Below are 20654 nucleotides of genomic sequence, written 5' to 3'. Positions count from 1 at the left end.
CAATACATAAGTGCATCACAGGTACTCGTACTATCATAAACAACAGAACTCATTTTCGAAAAACAAAGTTGTGAAGGAGCCCTTAGTGGGTTGCATTATGGATCTGTAGCTTTCAAACAAACAGAAATAAGATGGATGTGGACATTTCCAATTTTTCTTCATTGTAATGACCACCAAAACATCTCAGAACTTGACTGATCACAAAATATTCTTTATTATTTAGTAAAAAAGGTCAGAGTGCATTGACGACATGAAAAAGAACAAAAACAATGCTGCAGAATTAAAAATGATACTTTCTTGGACTGTGGCAGGTAAAGAAGGCAGCACAAGACCACCCGCGCAGAAAAGCTGTAAGGATGTTAGGAGTTTTAGGAACATCTTTACCAACCCCTGACTGACATCCTATTTTTTATTTTTTTAGAAACCTTCTGTTGAGATGACCTAGAACAATTGCACCTCTTGACTACTGGAGGGTTACAGTAAAAAAATACAACAGGCGCACAATGTTGGCCCAGCGGACAGAAGAATTATACCACTCTGCCCCATTAAATACTACCCTTACCACAAGTGAACGGAGACCTCAAACCTTTCCATTTCGATATATATGGCTTACTAAATCTAAGCATCAGCTCAGCTTGCGGTTATTTCTTCTGTTTCAGTCTGTCCATGTAGACCTGCAAAGACTTCTGGATGGAGTCTTTTGTGATGAAACTGACAAAATTGTTAATGTCAGCTTCGCGATGTTTAACTAGATTGTCGATTGTGGGTTTGCGCATGATGGATTTGGTGATCTGACGGGCATGATCTGTGTGAGAAACGAAAAAAAAAAAAAAAAGTCACATGGACTATTTCATGGTGAAAGACTGCCGGTCACATATATAAAATATGAACAGGGAAAAGAAAGGTCCCGTTGCAGAATGAGATAGCCCATCATTGCACCACCATGAACCTGAGAACGAAGGCGCTGCAGTGCCAGAAAGCGTCCGGAAAACATCTTCCTACCTCCCGGCATTCTTAGCTCCTCATTTGGTTAGCCGGCCTGACGCAAGATCGTCTTTACAGCGTAGCGCACATGTGACATTGCGTCAGGATGACTAATCAAAAGAGAAGCTGTGGACTCCAGGAGGCAGGAGTCTGTTCTCAGGGCTCCCGTCCATCAACCACAGTATATCGGATTTGGCGAATGGACTGGGTCCTTCAGATCGATTCAATTCCAACTCTACTCAGCACCTGTAGTTTTGGGATTGGTGTGAGCGAAGGTATTACTTATTAAGTGGCAAGTGCCTTTGTATGACACAGAGACTTCATTGTAGAGTAATATCATAAAATGTGTTAATCAAGTTGTGTCAGAAGTTATATACGCCATGTGTAGTCCTTACCTGGAACAGCAAGCCACTGGCTCATGGCGGCTGCTGCAGTGCTCTGAACCTTTTCCTCGGGGACTAGCTTATCCACAAGGCCAATTTTAAGTGCATCGGGGGCTGGATACATTTGGCCCAGCTGGAGGGACTGCTCTGTTACACGATTGCCTATGGTGTTCGTCATGGTGTCCTTGAACCTAAGAGAAATATAGGAAGTTGTGAATACATTGTTAGAGCTCATGTCAAAGGCAACACAAAAACGTAAAGGGAGTCTGTCTGAAGGTTTGTGCCTATATTAATCTAAAACCTTGCATCATGCACGCCTCAGGTAGTGAACTTTCCATCTATACAGGGTACCCTTTCTGCTGTTTACAATGGCCTCACTGACTTGGAGTATGTTCACAAGTTTTATTTATTTATTTTGTTTCTGCATCAAAAGCCAGAGAGTGATGGCAGCAAAAACTATACAAACAATGCACGTGTTTTAATAGCATCTTTGCCAATGTATCTCAGTGGGTGAAAAGCACAAAACAAATTAACTTCCTGCTTCTTGGAAAAAAAAAACAAAAAAAAAAACAAAACACAAAAAAAAACAAAACAAAAAAAAAAACAAAAAAAAAAAAAAAAACACAACAGGGATGAAAATACCCACGGGAAAAAAAAAAAAAAAAATGCAGCATGTGGATAAGATTTCAGAAATCGTATTGATTATGACAATACTGTAAAACATGCAGCAAAACGCCAGGCATGACTATAAGCTTACTGCGTATGAAAGGGAAGACTACAGGTTATAAAATAGCATGTATACAATATGCTGGGCTGGAAACACATAGCACATTCACGATATTTCAGTCCATATCGTTAACATCATGGAACAAAACTAGATTTTCCTTACAACGATAAAAAGGTTCACACAAAGAGCACTTGTAATTATATGAACAATGAAACAGATCAGATTCCAGACGCCCCCTCAGTGTTGTGCAAGGTCAGAAAAAACATATCATTAATTTAGTTCAGAAAAATTCACACATTACCAGAATGGAGCAACTATGCCAAGTTGGGTCTCGTTCAAGCCAATGGCAAATTTCGGATTGTCAGCCATGATTCTGTAATCGCAACACATTGCCATGAGGCAGCCACCGGCCGGGCTGGAACCCTGTGTAATTAAATGATGGGCTTAGTTCCTTATATTGAAATCATATTATCGTGTTCTAAAATACGCAAGGTTTTCACCATCGCACATTTGATTTCAAGTTGATAGGGAGATTTTTATATAATACACAAGATTGCATTGTAAATGGGTCATAATGTTTTTTTTTTTCTCATATGGATACACTCTGGTAACCAGAGAAAATTACTAGAATACTTTACTAAAGGGGTTCTGCAATGAATAGGACAAGCACAATTCCTGCATTTCAGCAGATATGCGATGATGAGAAGTCATTGGTGCAGAAGTGGGCAGCGCTGGAGAGTCCCTCCAATGTCAATGGGACCTAAACACTTACATTGATGGCTGCGATCGTCACCATATTGGACCCGTATAACTTCAGCCACATTTCCTGCACAGCTCTCCAGAAAGCGGCGTAGTGTTCAGCACTTTTCCCACACATCTCTGTGATGTCCAGCCCAGCAGAGAAGATTTTGGGAAACGCCTGGAAATAAAAATATGATAATATATTATACAACAATTTATTTAAACACATTTCTTGATCTCTTATTATTTTAATTCCTTCTTGACCAAACGATTTACTGTTTTGTTTTTTCCCCGTTTCTTCTTTTTCTCTCCTTCCCCCACTCCCTCCCAAAAGCTACGTTTATATTTTTTTGGGTCAAAGAATTAACATGAGGGATTGCTTTTTTTGCCAGATGAGTTGTAGGTTTGAACGCCACCATTAATTTTACCATAAAATACACTGGAAAACTTGGGGGGAGGCGTAATAAAAAATTTTCAGGGAGGTACAATTTGCTATTCTGGAGTTTTACAGTAATTGTGTTTTTTGTTTCACATCCATAGTTTACACAAATATTAGATTTTGATAGATCAGACTGTTACTGACAGGTTCCTTAGGGGCCTAGAACCTGCGACCGTCTGATGACTACAGTATTACGGCATATAGTTAAATTGATGGTCTCCCAAGATGATAGCTATGGGGTCCCTGGCACCTAACAAATCACACAATGGGGAGGCTGATGGGTGTCCAAAATGGTACAACCACTTGGTTCACATGCCTAAAATGCCGCTGTCAGAGACTCACAGCGGCATTTAAATGATTAGCAGCAGTAATAAGACCGATGCTGAAAGGAAAATGCCGCCTGTATAGCTGCGTGTGGAGAATGCCAAGCTCTTGATCTTGTCCTATGCACCGGCACCCGATTTACATGTGCATTGTCTGGGAGGGGTTAAAGATTATATACATAATAGCCAAAACAGTTAAATTCCTTTAATGCAGAAAGCCCCAAAAAACTATCCCTTGTTTTAAAACACAGAACTAATATGATATGGCATTTCACATTATAATAATAATAAATAAATAAACCTGATAGAAACTTGCGCTAATTAAATGTGTCTTGGTTAAATAAAGATATCTTCTGAAGAAATCTATTACCTTTACTGAAGCTAAAAACTGGCGAGGCAGGGAAAAAGGTCTTCAGAATGCAGGGTGGATTTCCAGGTCCTTTCCCAATAATACTCCCCGACACAGGTATAGAAAGTTACTGGAGCTAAAGGATGCTACCTCCTAGCATGCCGCCGTCCCGGCCGGTGACTGGCGCGCAGCTGGAGGTGTATATCGGCAGGCTGTAAGAGTACCAGCCGCCGCTTGCAAAAGCAGGCCTGCAAGGTCCGAAAAAGCTGAAGGACCTTGCGTGACGTCACAGTCACGTGATAGATCACGTGACAGGCAAGAAAGCCCTATGGGGCGCTGATGGGGCCAGAAAGCAATGGCAAATCCTACGTGTTGCGGAATTCACTGATTCCTTCTTCAGGGATGGCCCCCTAGAGCAAGAGGAACCCTTATATAGCCTCCAGTATATAGCAATGGAGCATTATACTATGCATTAACAGCAAATAGCTCAATCTCGCTATTTAAACCGTTTGGGATCAGAGTATTCAATTCAAATATCCATTTACTTTCCACCCTGGACATCTGATGGATAAAATTACCTTTCCTGATACTTCTTTTAACTATTTGAATCCCAGTCACTTTATTGTCCCTTAGGGAGCTCCCATGATGTGTAAGATAATGATTAGAGAGGGGGTGACCTGTGAATTTCTTACAAATATTCCGTAAATGTTCCCCAATTCTGACATTTAAGGGACGTATCGTTCGACCTATATATAATTTATCACATGGACATGTGATACAATATATCACCCCCTTCGTGTCACAGGTGATAAAATCACGAATCTGAATCTCCATGGATTTATTTATAATAGAGAATTGTTTCTTACTGCCTAATTTTCTGCAAGATACACATTTTTTGCAGGGAAAAAAACCTTTTAATTGCTGTTGTGAATGAGAATTGGGGCCTTTTTTAGATATTGAAATAGAAGGGGCTACCAGGTTACCTAAATTATTTGCCCTTCTAAAGACAAACCTAGGGCGGGCTGGTAGAACTTCCCCTATGATTTTATCATTCTTCAAAATACCCCAGTGTTTATTTACAATTTTTCTGAGAATTTGACTATTTGAATTATACTGCGTGATGATAGGAATCTCGTCTATACTAATATTTTCTTTATTTTTTATTTTATGTCTGAGGAATTGTTCCCTTGGTATATGTCCAATATATTCCCTGGTTGCTAGCAGGGATTGGGTATCATAACCTTTTTGACAAAATTTTTTGATTAGAGTTTCAGCCTCAGTTAAATAGTCCTGTGACTTGGAACAATTTCTATGAGCCCGTATGAATTGGCTCTTTGGAATATTAAGAAGCCAACTTGGGAGATGACAGCTTTCTAGCAAAATATAATTGTTTGAATCAGTGGGTTTGTGAAATACTTGTGTCTGAATGGTGTTGTCCTCAATAAAGATTTTTAAGTCTAAAAAGTTAATCTCCGTGAGACTAGTAGTTGCGGTAAATTTTAAAAAAATAACAATTTTTATTCAATTCATCAATAAAATCTGTTAAAAGAGTAGGCCCACCAGACCAAATAAAAATATCATCTATGAAGCGGTGCCAGAGTACCAGATTCGCGCGCGGCCTGCCCTCGGGAAAGATGGTTTCATGTTCCCACTTGCCAACATACAAATTTGCATAACTGGGCGCGAATCTGGTACCCATAGCGGTCCCCCACTTCTGGGAGTAGTAGTTCGCTCCATAGTAAAAATAGTTGTGGGTGAGTATAAAATAAATACAATCGACAATAAAAGCAATTTGGTCGCTGGGAAAGCTTTTAGCCTCTGACATAAAGAATTCCGCAGATTTGCAACCCTTTTCATGTTCAATAACTGTGTAAAGGGAAGTTATATCTAAAGTCCCTAAGATGAAATGATCTTTCCATTCTATAGTATTTAAAACCTGTAAAACATGAGTAGTGTCCTTCAAATAGGCTGGAAGGGCAGGAACTAATTGCTGTAAATGGTAGTCCACAAACTTAGAAAGATTAGCCGTCAGGCCGCCAATAGCAGATATTATTGGTCGGCCCGGGGGTTTGATCACACTCTTATGTATCTTTGGGATGTAATAAAAATATGGTATCCTAGGGTGAGTGGTGTTGATAAAGTCAAATTCCTCTTTCTTTATGTACCCCTTATCGAAACCACATTTGATGAGGACCTGCATTCCTGCAAGGTACCTTTCTGAAGGGTCCCTGTCCAATAATTCATAGGTACGTGAATCCGATAGTATCCTCAAAGACTCTTCCTCATAGTCAGAAGTGTTCAAAATTACTATGCTGCCCCCTTTGTCAGCCGGTCTTAGTGTAATTGCATGATTTGTCTGAAGCCGTTTAATAGCTGAACGTTCACTGCTAGATAAATTATACTTAAATTTTCTGCATCTTTTATCAGATATACTCCTAATATCCTGTATCACATTATTCTGAAATGCCTCAAAGGCTTCTGAGTATTCTTGAATCGGATTGAAATTGGATTTCTTCTTTAGACCGGTATGCTGATAAGGGTCTATAATTTCAAACGGATTCGTGACGTCGCTAGAAGTCACTCTTTTTTTCATATAGAATTTTTTTATGGCTAATCTCCTCATAAAAGTTTTGATACCAATAAACACCTGGAACTTGTTAAAACCCACACTGGGTGCAAATTTGAGGCCTTTACTCAGTAATCTTTTCTCATTATCCTTTAAACTGTAGTCACTAAGATTAAAAAATTTTTGTTCTGAATGGCTCGCTTGATCCTCTGGTATTTGTTGTTTATTCTTTTTTTTGGTAAATTTCCCGCCCCTACATCCCCTCTGCCGTATTTTTTTGGACCCACCTGAAAAAACGGCAAATGGCTTTGTTTAGTTTTAGGTTTATTTTTTGTGAGAAGAGGACCCTCATTGAGGGCTGGGGGTAATTGATTGGGATTGTTATTAGAAGTAGAAGGATGGTTAACTGTACTTGCAAGAGGAGAAAATCCTTTATCAACACCACTCACCCTAGGATACCATATTTTTATTACATCCCAAAGATACATAAGAGTGTGATCAAACCCCCGGGCCGACCAATAATATCGGCTATTGGCGGCCTGACGGCTAATCTTTCTAAGTTTGTGGACTACCATTTACAGCAATTAGTCCCTGCCCTTCCAGCCTATTTGAAGGACACTACTCATGTTTTACAGGTTTTAAATACTATAGAATGGAAAGATCATTTCATCTTAGGGACTTTAGATATAACTTCCCTTTACACAGTTATTGAACATGAAAAGGGTTGCAAATCTGCGGAATTCTTTATGTCAGAGGCTAAAAGCTTTCCCAGCGACCAAATTGCTTTTATTGTCGATTGTATTTATTTTATACTCACCCACAACTATTTTTACTATGGAGCGAACTACTACTCCCAGAAGTGGGGGACCGCTATGGGTACCAGATTCGCGCCCAGTTATGCAAATTTGTATGTTGGCAAGTGGGAACATGAAACCATCTTTCCCGAGGGCAGGCCGCGCGCGAATCTGGTACTCTGGCACCGCTTCATAGATGATATTTTTATTTGGTCTGGTGGGCCTACTCTTAACAGATTTATTGATGAATTGTATAAAAATTGTTATTTTTTTTAAAATTTACCGCAACTACTAGTCTCACGGAGATTAACTTTTTAGACTTAAAAATCTTTATTGAGGACAACACCATTCAGAAACAAGTATTTCACAAACCCACTGATTCAAACAATTATATTTCGCTAGAAAGCTGCCATCTCCCAAGTTGGCTTCTTAATATTCCAAAGAGCCAATTCATACGGGCTCATAGAAATTGTTCCAAGTCACAGACTATTTAACTGAGGCTGAAACTCTAATCAAGAAATTTTGTCAAAAAGGTTATGATACCCAATCCCTGCTAGCAACCAGGGAATATATTGGACATATACCAAGGGAACAATTCCTCAGACATAAAATAAAAAATAAAGAAAATATTAGTACAGACGAGATTCCTATCATCACGCAGTATAATTCAAATGGTCAAATTCTCAGAAAAATTGTAAATAAACACTGGGGTATTTTGAAGAATGATAAAATCATAGGGGAAGTTCTACCAGCCCGCCCTAGGTTTGTCTTTAGAAGGGCAAATAATTTAGGTAACCTGGTAGCCCCTTCTATTTCAATATCTAAAAAAGGCCCCAATTCTCATTCACAACAGCAATTAAAAGGTTTTTTTCCCTGCAAAAAATGTGTATCTTGCAGAAAATTAGGCAGTAAGAAACAATTCTCTATTATAAATAAATCCATGGAGATTCAGATTCGTGATTTTATCACCTGTGACACGAAGGGGGTGATATATTGTATCACATGTCCATGTGATAAATTATATATAGGTCGAACGATACGTCCCTTAAATGTCAGAATTGGGGAACATTTACGGAATATTTGTAAGAAATTCACAGGTCACCCCCTCTCTAATCATTATCTTACACATCATGGGAGCTCCCTAAGGGACACTAAAGTGACTGGGATTCAAATAGTTAAAAGAAGTATCAGGAAAGGTAATTTTATCCATCAGATGTCCAGGGTGGAAAGTAAATGGATATTTGAATTGAATACTCTGATCCCAAACGGTTTAAATAGCGAGATTGAGCTATTTGCTTTTAATGCATAGTATAATGCTCCATTGCTATATACTGGAGGCTATATAAGGGTTCCTCTTGCTCTAGGGGGCCATCCCTGAAGAAGGAATCATGAATTCTGCAACGCGTAGGATTTGCCATTGCTTTCTGGCCCCATCAGCGCCCCATAGGGCTTTCTTGCCTGTCACGTGATCTATCACGTGACTGTGACGTCACGCAAGGTCCTTCAGCTTTTTCGGACCTTGCAGGCCTGCTTTTGCAAGCGGCGGCTGGTACTCTTACAGCCTGCCGATATACACCTCCAGCTGCGCGCCAGTCACCGGCCGGGACGGCGGCATGCTAGGAGGTAGCATCCTTTAGCTCCAGTAACTTTCTATACCTGTGTCGGGGAGTATTATTGGGAAAGGACCTGGAAATCCACCCTGCATTCTGAAGACCTTTTTCCCTGCCTCGCCAGTTTTTAGCTTCAGTAAAGGTAATAGATTTCTTCAGAAGATATCTTTATTTAACCAAGACACATTTAATTAGCGCAAGTTTCTATCAGGTTTATTTATTATTATTATTTTATGGGGACAACTTGAGTGGTGTGTTGTCTTATTACTTGCTGCTTTGTGTTCTGTGGGTGTACGCTTTAGCGCCATTGGTATATACATATATTTATTGCAATTTCACATTATAGCCCAACCAGATTTGCAACTTTGGAAGAAAGCTGCTGTGCCATTGGGGTTGATGGGAGTCAGCACCCCATCGATCTGAGATATAAAAAAAATAGGTTAAATATATTAAAGTCCTAGAAAGCCCCCCTAATGGCATTTATCATCAGGCATTACAGTACTGTGGTACAAGTTGTAGCACCTACAGAAGTTAGGATAACCCCCCGGCAGCCACGGTCGATTTCCAATTTCTCCAGACTTATAGAGAATTCTGTCAGGACGTCCAGGCTGAGGCTGTTCACTGGAGGGTTCTTCATTTTCATGACTGCCACCCCTGAGAGACAAACAAAGCTCCATTATCTGTTCCTTATCAGAAACTTTGAGACTTCAGCTGTGACCTCTGATCAAAAAGCAAATCAACCCAAGCAGCAACCAATTACTTTTGTTTTTTAATCTTTTGTTGCAAAGTAGATTACTTATTTTTGCCAATATGAGCAATGTTGATAACAGCATGTGATGGGATCGCAATTTATGCAATTTTATAATGGATTTTACAAAAGGTGTAACTTTACTTACAAAGTATAAAATGTGTATAGATAAAAGGCTCAACCCATAATATTCTGATGGATACCAACACTATGTCATGTAAAAAATAAAAATATACATACACACACTCATGCACGCCCAACCAAAGGATCTGGGTTTGGTTTCAGTTTTCTGCTTTAGATAGGCTGCATAAAACATAATGGCTAGGGACACTTACAGGAGCTTTTATAACGACCTAACTGGTCCCACAAAGCTGGAGGCTACAATTATCCACAATGTTTGTGTTGAAGCATTAAGATTTCATGTCACTGGAACTAAAGCCCCCGTCACACATAGCGACGCACCAGCGATCCCGACAACGATATGACCTGGTCAGGATTGCTGGTGTGTCGCTACATAATCGCTGGTGAGCTGCCAAACAGGCAGATCTCACCAGCGATCAGCACCAGCGACACGCGGGTAACAAGCGCGAGCGCCGCTTAGTTACCCGCTGTTTACCCTGGATACCAGCTCCCAGCGTGAGCACGCTGGTATCCAGGGGTAAACAGCGGGTAACTAAGCAACGTGCGTGCTTAGTTACCCACTATTTACCCTGGATACCAGCGTCCTCGTTGGTCCTGATCGCTGGTGAGATCTGCCTGTTTGACAGCTCACCAGCGATCATGTAGCGACGCATCAGCGATCCTGACCAGGTCGTATAGTTGTCGGGATCGCTGGTGCGACGTTTAGTGTAACGGGACCGTTATTCCTTTTCCACTATCTGTACAGCGGGCACAATGCAGTCGGGGGGGGGGGGGGGGGGGGGGGGGGTAACATTCTCCTGGAATCACCAAACCCAGACTCCTCCATCAGATGCGGATAGAGAAGTCACTGCACGGAACATGTCTCCTCCAATGTCCAGTGGTGGCAGCTCTACACTACTCCATCTGATGCTCGGCATCGTGCTTGGTGATGTATGGCTGCATGCATCTGCTCAGTCATGAAGCTCTGAATGCATCTGCTCGGCCATGAAGCTCTCGGCAAAACCGTAGTGTTTGTGCTGATGCGAATACAAGAAAAGGTCTGGACTCTTCAGTTACGGGGTCAGTTGGTGACTTTTCTGCCCTCCGCTCTGTAGAATTAAGAGGTCTCCACTTCGTGGCAGAGTTGCTGCGGTTCCTTCCAGTTCTCAATAACTGACATGTTATGGAAAAAAAATTCAGAAGGAAGAAATGTCGTGGACGGACTTCTTTCAAATTACAGGACCGCGCTGATATTAGCAAGCTCTACACCACAGGTTATTAAAGGCAGACGGCATGGTGAGATGTGGGAGATTATATACTGTGGGAGGGCAACAGGCCAGGCGTTATACACCGGGGGAGCAATGGGACTGAAATAAATAAATATGGATATTTTCATGTAAATTTGGGAGCCATACCTGTTGATTCATCCAGTTCTACCAAAATCTTCTCATTACTGAATGGTCTCCGGCTCTGGTAGTGTTGCCATGATACCAGCCCACCTTTGCGGGTGTAGAACGAGCCTGTAGAATGAAGACTGCAATCAAACATCTCTTCAATTGTATTACTGTAGACAAGTCTCTCCGAAATCACCTAAAGAAATGTTTCACATAGTGAATGCTTCACAAATCACATTTTGTATGTTCTCGTAGTATATCCTTAAGGGTATGTGCACACACTGCAGATTCACCTGCGGTTTTACCTGCTGATTAGCCTGCGGTTTTGCATGTCCACAATGGAGGAGATGGCAAACCGCAGCGGAATCCGCAGAAAGAAATGACATGTCAATTCTTTCTGTGGCTTTGAAACCGCGGAAAATTCCGCAGCGTCTGCACAGCGTTTTTTTTTTTTGCATAGGATATTATGCTACTGTACACTGCGGATCCGCAGCGTGTGCACACAGTCTAAGGCTTACAGGCAATGAAAATCCGAAAGTCATTATCTCAGTAAGTTTACCCACACAGTATATATGTACAGGTGCTTCTCACAAAAGTAGAATATCATCAATAAGTTTATTTCAGTTTTTCCATACAAAAAGTGAAACTCATATATAGTCATTACACACAGAGTGATCTATTTCAAGTGTTTATTTCTGCTAATGTTGATGATTATGGCTTACAGCCAATGAAAACCCAAAAGTTATTATCTCAGTAAATCAGAATACTTTATAACACCAGCTTGATAGATTTTAAAATCCGAAATGTTGGCCTACTGAAATGTATGTTCAGTAAATGCACTCAGTACTTGTTTGGGCTCGTTTTATCAATGCGGCGTGGCATGGGGGCGTTCAGCCTGTGGCACTGCTGAGGGGTTATGGAAGCCCAGGTTGCTTTGATAGCAGCCTTCAGCTCGTCTGCATTGTTGGGTCTGGTGTCTCTCATCTTCCTCTTGACAATACTCCATAGATTCTCTATGGGGTTAAGGTCAGGTGAGTTTGCTGCCAATCCAGCACAGTGATACTGTTGTTTGTAAACCAGGTATTGGTACTTTTGGCAGTGTGGACAGGGGCCAAGTCCGGCTGGAGAATGACATTTCCATCTCCAAACAGCTTGTCAGCACAGGGAAGCATGAAGTGCTCTAAAATGTCCTGGTAGACGGCTGCGCTGACTTTGGTCTTGATAAAACACAGTGGACCTACACCAGCAGATGACATGGCTCCCCAAACCATCACTGACTGTGGAAACTTTCACTTTGTATTTTTTTGCCTCTGAACAGCAGCGATCGGAGCTGTCCCTAATCACTGCAGGTGTCACTGTTTAGATGCTGCTGTCCACCTCGGACATCGGCATATAAATGGTTTGCCTGCGTGTTCAACAAAATCACGGAGCGCTAACGAGCTACAAAAACAGCCAGGAGACTAGTGAAGGCTGTGTCGACACCACCATCTTTGATCTCATCCTAAAGCCAGTTCTGCGGATGTGGAAATTCACTATATACTGTCGACACCGCCATCTTTGATCTCCTCGTAAAGTCCAGCCTGGCCTGTGGATGTGTAAATTCACTGTATACTGCAGAATATAGCACAAGCAATCAAAAGAGCACGGGTCAAAGTCCCTTAGGTGAGTGGAAAAAAAATAAATTATATATATATATATATATATATATATACACACATATACACATATATATATATATATATATATATATACACATATACACACACACACACACAGTGGGGAAAAAAAGTATTTAGTCAGTCAGCAATAGTGCAAGTTCCACCACTTAAAAAGATGAGAGGCGTCTGTAATTTACATCATAGGTAGACCTCAACTATTGGAGACAAACTGAGGGAAAAAAAATCCAGAAAATCACATTGTCTGTTTTTTTTTTTCATTTTATTTGCATATTATGGTGGAAAATAAGTATTTGGTCAGAAACAAAATTTCATCTCAATACTTTGTGATATATCCTTTGTTGGCAATGACAGAGGTCAAACGTTTTCTGTAAGTCTTCACAAGGTTGCCACACACTGTTGTTGGTATGTTGGCCCATTCCTCCATGCAGATCTCCTCTAGAGCAGTGATGTTTTTGGCTTTTCGCTTGGCAACACGGACTTTCAACTCCCTCCAAAGGTTTTCGATAGGGTTGAGATCTGGAGACTGGCTAGGCCACTCCAGGACCTTGAAATGCTTCTTACGAAGCCACTCCTTCGTTGCCCTGGCGGTGTGCTTTGGATCATTGTCATGTTGAAAGACCCAGCCACGTTTCATCTTCAATGCCCTTGCTGATGGAAGGAGGTTTGCACTCAAAATCTCACGATACATGGCCCCATTCATTCTTTCATGTACCCGGATCAGTCGTCCTGGCCCCTTTGCAGAGAAACAGCCCCAAAGCATGATGTTTCCACCACCATGCTTTACAGTAGGTATGGTGTTTGATGGATGCAACTCAGTATTCTTTTTCCTCCAAACACGACAAGTTGTGCTTCTACCAAACAGTTCCAGTTTGGTTTCATCAGACCATAGGACATTCTCCCAAAACTCCTCTGGATCATCCAAATGCTCTCTAGCAAACTTCAGACGGGCCCGGACATGTACAGGCTTAAGCAGTGGGACACGTCTGGCACTGCAGGATCTGAGTCCATGGTGGCGTAGTGTGTTACTTATGGTAGGCCTTGTTACATTGGTCCCAGCTCTCTGCAGTTCATTCACTAGGTCCCCCCGCGTGGTTCTGGGATTTTTGCTCACCGTTCTTGTGATCATTCTGACCCCACGGGGTGGGATTTTGCGTGGAGCACCAGATCGAGGGAGATTATCAGTGGTCTTGTATGTCTTCCATTTTCTAATTATTGCTCCCACAGTTGATTTCTTCACTCCAAGCTGGTTGGCTATTGCAGATTCAGTCTTCCCAGCCTGGTGCAGGGCTACAATTTTGTTTCTGGTGTCCTTTGACAGCTCTTTGGTCTTCACCATAGTGGAGTTTGGAGTCAGACTGTTTGAGGGTGTTCACAGGTGTCTTTTTATACTGATAACAAGTTTAAACAGGTGCCATTACTACAGGTAATGAGTGGAGGAAAGAGGAGACTCTTAAAGAAGAAGTTACAGGTCTGTGAGAGCCAGAAATCTTGATTGCTTGTTTCTGACCAAATACTTATTTTCCACCATAATATGCAAATAAAATGAAAAAAAAAAAACCAGACAATGTGATTTTCTGGATTTTTTTTTTTCTCAGTTTGTCTCCCATAGTTGAGGTCTACCTATGATGTAAATTACAGACGCCTCTCATCTTTTTAAGTGGTGGAACTTGCACTATTGCTGACTGACTAAATACTTTTTTTCCCCACTGTGTGTATGTATGTATATATATATATATATATATATATATATATATATAGAGAGAGAGAGAGAGAGAGAATTTGAATCATCCTTTTCCCCAATAATTTAAAATTAAAATATTTGGCATGAGATCCAGAAGCTAAGCAGATGGATGTAAACAAAAATTAAGGGCAGTTTCACACGTCAGTGTTTCCGGTAAGTGTAGTGACAGTTTTCTCACGTACCGGAGACACTGACACACGTAGACACATTCTAATGAATGGGTCTATGCACATATCAGCGTGTTTTCACGGACCGTGTGCAACAGCACGGATCACATGGACCTATACAAATCAATGGGTCTGTGTAAACAAGCACCGCACACAGATGGCGTCCGTGTGCGTTTTTAAAAGTCATAGGGTTAACATTGAAACAAATTTTTTCAATACACGGACAGCACACAGATGCCACACGAATGTCACAAATTTACACACGGACATCTCTGGTACCGTTTTTTCCGGTATCGGAAATATCAGGACGTGTGAAACTGCCCTAACATGTAGGGTAAATGCTTAAACAAAAAAAAAAATTATGTCCGAATGTGTTTTTTCCTCCTCTCACAATTCTCAGTCCTGTCAAAAGTGGCAAAAAATGATCAAAACATCATGTACCCCAAAGTTATATAGATAAGTGCAGCTTGCTACTCAAGAAAACAGCCCCTCAAAAAGAAATCAGGTCTCCGAAAATGGCGACACAAAGCTAAATTTTTTCTATTTTTTTTTTGTAAAGTTTTTAAAAGTTGTCAAAATGATACCAAAATGATTGGTGTCGCTGTAATCATACAGACCAGGAAAAAAAACAAAACAAAACAATAAATGTCATATCAAAACCCAAAAATAAATGGTGGCATTGCACTTATTTCACCTCACTTGGAAATGTTTTTCACGTATTTCAGTACATGGGACCGTGAACGGCGTCATTAAAAACGACAACTCGTCACACACAGAAATATAAGACAGGCCCTGTGAGGCTCTGCTGACAGAAAAAAGTTAAAGAAATGGGGATATTGGCGGAAATGACAGAAATATTCATGTATTTTTATCCAGCGGCCATGTTTGTTACCAGAGTCACCACACACTACACAGTAATGGCTGCCAGACATGAACACTAGTATCACTGACATCTATCAAGCACTTCTCCATGGCGGAGCAGCGTACCCTGTAATGACAGAGGTGAGGAGAGAGTCACTTGAGCGATTTAGCCGCTTATAGCGCGCAAAACCGCGGGGATTGAGGGGCTGAGGTAATATTGGCGCCACCAGAGCGGCCCGAGAGCGCTAGGAAAGTGGCGGTCGATTTGGGCGGGAAACTAACACACGCACCTGACAGGAGCCGGGCGGGAGCCGCGCTCCTCAGCACAGCCTGCGCCGCCATCTTGTGTGACCTTTTCTCCAGGCGTCAGCCCTCTCTATTCAGCTAATGCTGGGTAATAGGAGCAAATCTGCTTTTAAAAACGAAAAGGGTGACACCTGCTGGAAGCAGAAGGCCACAACACCGAACATAATTATTAATAAAAAATCATAAAATAAAATGTTTTCTTCTACTTTTCCTTGGCTGAAAGTACACGATAACCCTCCAGATCACTCCCAATATCTGCTCCGTAATGGCCGAGTTCATCTTCATGTCAGCTCTGAAAACTGGAGGGCAAAGCGTATTGGCATATCTGAATAAAGCAGAAGCCATGCTCGGATCTGGTGGCGCACTGATGTTGTCGTGCTGCCATTGACGTGCCGCTACGTCCCATGTCAGGCCCGTGGGTTTTTTCCTCCGCAGTATCTCTTAGCACCTTTGTGTGAAGTGTATTCTTTCTCCTTCCCATTCGGAGGGCATGGAGCCTACTTCTACATATTTATCCCTTTGGCCAAAACTTTCGAGACTGAGACAAACTTTGGTCTTCGCACCGTTTGCTGCTTCGGTGATTTTCGATCTTGTAGGTTTCTGTTGTTACTGACGTACGATTATCAACATTTCATAAGTTTTTACTCCTTTATTGACAAATCCATCAAGTTTATGTAAAGACTCCAGATCCAGTCTTCACCTTTCACCGACTTCACTGACGCCGGATTCCCGCTCTTGGGCCAATGTTACATCCAACGATTTTCTATGGTGTCAAATATTTCCAATATTCTCTGTAGCCCGTCACACACTCCTCGCTTACCATAGACGTTAATGGGGGGCACGGTGGCTCAGTGGTTAGCGCTGTATGGTGACTCAGTGGTTAGCGCTGTATGGTGGCTCAGTGGTTAGTGCTGTATGGTGACAGTGGTTAGCGCTGTATGGTGGCTCAGTGGTTAGCGCTGTACGGTGGCTCAGTGGTTAGCGCTGTATGGTGACTCAGTGGTTAGTGCTGTATGGTGACAGTGGTTAGCGCTGTATGGTGGCTCAGTGGTTAGCGCTGTACGGTGGCTCAGTGGTTAGTGCTGTATGGTGGCTCAGTGGTTAGCGCTGTATGGTGGCTCAGTGGTTAGCGCTGTATGGTGGCTCAGTGGTTAGTGCTGTATGGTGGCTCAGTGGTTAGTGCTGTATGGTGGCTCAGTGGTTAGTGCTGTATGGTGGCTCAGTGGTTAGTGCTGTATGGTGGCTCAGTGGTTAGCGCTGTATGGTGGCTCAGTGGTTAGTGCTGTATGGTGGCTCAGTGGTTAGCGCTGTATGGTGGCTCAGTGGTTAGCGCTGTATGGTGGCTCAGTGGTTAGTGCTGTATGGTGGCTCAGTGGTTAGTGCTGTATGGTGACTCAGGGGTTAGCGCTGTATGGTGGCTCAGTGGTTAGCGCTGTATGGTGACTCAGTGGTTAGTGCTGTATGGTGGCTCAGTGGTTAGTGCTGTATGGTGGCTCAGTGGTTAGCGCTGTATGGTGGCTCAGTGGTTAGCGCTGTATGGTGGCTCAGTGGTTAGCGCTGTATGGTGGCTCAGTGGTTAGTGCTGTATGGTGGCTCAGTGGTTAGTGCTGTATGGTGACTCAGGGGTTAGCGCTGTATGGTGACAGTGGTTAGCGCTGTATGGTGACTCAGGGGTTAGCGCTGTATGGTGACAGTGGTTAGTGCTGTATGGTGGCTCAGTGGTTAGTACTGTATGGTGACAGTGGTTAGCGCTGTATGGTGGCTCAGTGGTTAGCGCTGTATGGTGGCTCAGTGGTTAGCGCTGTATGGTGGCTCAGTGGTTAGCGCTGTATGGTGGCTCAGTGGTTAGTACTGTATGGTGACAGTGGTTAGCGCTGTATGGTGACTCAGTGGTTAGTACTGTATGGTGACAGTGGTTAGCGCTGTATGGTGGCTCAGTGGTTAGTGCTGTATGGTGGCTCAGTGGTTAGCGCTGTATGGTGACTCAGTGGTTAGCGCTGTATGGTGGCTCAGTGGTTAGCGCTGTATGGTGACTCAGGGGTTAGTGCTGTATGGTGGCTCAGTGGTTAGCGCTGTACGGTGGCTCAGTGGTTAGCGCTGTATGGTGGCTCAGTGGTTAGCGCTGTATGGTGGCTCAGTGGTTAGTGCTGTATGGTGGCTCAGTGGTTAGCGCTGTGTGACTCAGTGGTTAGCGCTGTATGGTGGCTCAGTGGTTAGTGCTGTATGGTGGCTCAGTGGTTAGTGCTGTATGGTGGCTCAGTGGTTAGTGCTGTATGGTGGCTCAGTGGTTAGCGCTGTATGGTGGCTCAGTGGTTAGCGCTGTATGGTGACTCAGTGGTTAGCGCTGTATGGTGGCTCAGTGGTTAGCGCTGTATGGTGGCTCAGTGGTTAGCGCTGTATGGTGGCTCAGTGGTTAGTGCTGTATGGTGGCTCAGTGGTTAGCGCTGTATGGTGGCTCAGTGGTTAGCGCTGTATGGTGGCTCAGTGGTTAGTGCTGTATGGTGGCTCAGTGGTTAGCGCTGTATGGTGGCTCAGTGGTTAGCGCTGTATGGTGGCTCAGTGGTTAGCGCTGTATGGTGGCTCAGGGGTTAGCGCTGTATGGTGGCTCAGTGGTTAGTGCTGTATGGTGGCTCAGTGGTTAGCGCTGTATGGTGGCTCAGGGGTTAGCGCTGTATGGTGGCTCAGTGGTTAGTGCTGTATGGTGGCTCAGTGGTTAGCGCTGTATGGTGGCTCAGGGGTTAGCGCTGTATGGTGACTCAGTGGTTAGCGCTGTATGGTGGCTCAGTGGTTAGTGCTGTATGGTGGCTTAGTGGTTAGTGCTGTATGGTGACTCAGTGGTTAGCGCTGTATGGTGGCTCAGTGGTTAGCGCTGTATGGTGACTCAGTGGTTAGTGCTGTGTGGTGGCTCAGTGGTTAGTGCATGGTGGCTCAGTGGTTAGTGCTGTATGGTGGCTTAGTGGTTAGTGCTGTATGGTGACTCAGTGGTTAGCGCTGTATGGTGGCTCAGTGGTTAGCGCTGTATGGTGGCTCAGTGGTTAGCGCTGTATGGTGACTCAGTGGTTAGTGCTGTATGGTGGCTCAGTGGTTAGTGCTGTATGGTGGCTCAGTGGTTAGTGCTGTATGGTGACTCAGTGGTTAGCGCTGTATGGTGACTCAGTGGTTAGCGCTGTATGGTGACTCAGTGGTTAGCGCTGTATGGTGACTCAGTGGTTAGCGCTGTATGGTGGCTTAGTGGTTAGCGCTGTATGGTGACTCAGTGGTTAGCGCTGTATGGTGGCTCAGTGGTTAGCGCTGTATGGTGGCTCAGTGGTTAGCGCTGTATGGTGACTCAGTGGTTAGTGCTGTATGGTGGCTCAGTGGTTAGTGCTGTATGGTGGCTCAGTGGTTAGTGCTGTATGGTGGCTCAGTGGTTAGCGCTGTATGGTGACTCAGGGGTTAGCGCTGTATGGTGACTCAGGGGTTAGCGCTGTATGGTGACTCAGTGGTTAGCGCTGTATGGTGGCTTAGTGGTTAGCGCTGTATGGTGGCTCAGTGGTTAGCGCTGTATGGTGGCTCAGTGGTTAGCGCTGTATGGTGGCTCAGTGGTTAGCGCTGTATGGTGGCTCAGTGGTTAGTGCTGTACGGTGGCTCAGTGGTTAGCGCTGTACGGTGGCTCAGTGGTTAGCGCTGTATGGTGGCTCAGTGGTTAGCGCTGTATGGTGGCTCAGTGGTTAGCGCTGTATGGTGGCTCAGTGGTTAGAGCTGTATGGTGGCTCAGTGGTTAGCGCTGTATGGTGACTCAGTGGTTAGCGCTGTATGGTGGCTCAGTGGTTAGCGCTGTATGGTGGCTCAGTGGTTAGCGCTGTATGGTGGCTCAGTGGTTAGCGCTGTATGGTGGCTCAGGGGTTAGTGCTGTATGGTGGCTCAGTGGTTAGTGCTGTATGGTGGCTCAGTGGTTAGCGCTGTATGGTGGCTCAGTGGTTAGCGCTGTATGGTGGCTCAGTGGTTAGCGCTGTATGGTGGCTCAGTGGTTAGCGCTGTATGGTGACTCAGTGGTTAGTGCTGTATGGTGGCTCAGTGGTTAGTGCTGTACGGTGGCTCAGTGGTTAGTGCTGTACGGTGGCTCAGTGGTTAGTGCTGTACGGTGGCTCAGTGGTTAGTTCTGTACGGTGGCTCAGTGGTTAGCGCTGTATGGTGGCTCAGTGTTTAGCGCTGTGCGGTGACTCAGTGGTTAGTGCTGTACGGTGGCTCAGTGGTTAGTTCTGTACGGTGGCTCAGTGGTTAGCGCTGTATGGTGGCTCAGTGGTTAGCGCTGTATGGTGACTCAGTGGTTAGTGCTGTATGGTGGCTCAGTGGTTAGTGCTGTATGGTGGCTCAGTGGTTAGTGCTGTATGGTGGCTCAGTGGTTAGCGCTGTATGGTGGCTCAGTGGTTAGCGCTGTATGGTGACTCAGTGGTTAGTGCTGTATGGTGGCTCAGTGGTTAGCGCTGTATGGTGGCTCAGTGGTTAGCGCTGTATGGTGGCTCAGGGGTTAGTGCTGTATGGTGGCTCAGTGGTTAGCGCTGTACGGTGGCTCAGTGGTTAGCGCTGTACGGTGGCTCAGGGGTTAGTGCTGTACGGTGGCTCAGTGGTTAGCGCTGTACGGTGGCTCAGTGGTTAGTGCTGTATGGTGGCTCAGTGGTTAGTGCTGTATGGTGGCTCAGTGGTTAGTGCTGTACGGTGGCTCAGTGGTTAGCGCTGTAC

At 43.8% G+C, this 20654-nt stretch overlaps 1 protein-coding gene across 1 annotated transcript; it reads right to left on the bottom strand.

Annotated features, from left to right (window-relative positions):
- Window positions 1-190: 190 nt before the first annotated feature.
- Window positions 191-16073, bottom strand: ECI1 (enoyl-CoA delta isomerase 1). The gene is made up of 7 exons (XM_073553549.1): window positions 15917-16073; window positions 11200-11304; window positions 9443-9570; window positions 2867-3013; window positions 2396-2517; window positions 1380-1558; window positions 191-805 (listed from the first exon to the last, which is right to left on the bottom strand). Exons 1-7 carry the CDS (start codon window positions 15966-15968, stop codon window positions 642-644), a joined length of 897 nt encoding a protein of 298 aa, XP_073409650.1. The 5' UTR covers window positions 15969-16073; the 3' UTR covers window positions 191-641.
- Between the last annotated feature and the right edge of the window lie 4581 nt (window positions 16074-20654).

The sequence above is a fragment of the Dendrobates tinctorius genome, unplaced genomic scaffold (assembly GCF_039654945.1).
Source record: "Dendrobates tinctorius isolate UK_male_01 unplaced genomic scaffold, ASM3965494v1 ptg000202l, whole genome shotgun sequence".
Classification (NCBI taxonomy): domain Eukaryota; kingdom Metazoa; phylum Chordata; class Amphibia; order Anura; family Dendrobatidae; genus Dendrobates; species Dendrobates tinctorius.
The sequence above is the reverse complement of the archived record's forward strand: the minus strand, read 5'-3'. Positions and strand labels throughout refer to the sequence as shown.

What these genes read in the sequence shown, in the direction of transcription:
- ECI1 (XM_073553549.1), bottom strand. Translation starts at nt 15,968, where the DNA reads ATGGCGGCGCAGGCTGTGCTGAGGAGCGCGGCTCCCGCCCGGCTCCTG. An exon ending in TGACGATCGCAGCCATCAAT is followed by an intron (nt 2,518 to 2,866) that starts GTAAGTGTTTAG and finishes TTAATTACACAG; the next exon opens with GGTTCCAGCCCGGCCGGTGG. An exon ending in CCAGTGGCTTGCTGTTCCAG is followed by an intron (nt 806 to 1,379) that starts GTAAGGACTACA and finishes TTTCTCACACAG; the next exon opens with ATCATGCCCGTCAGATCACC.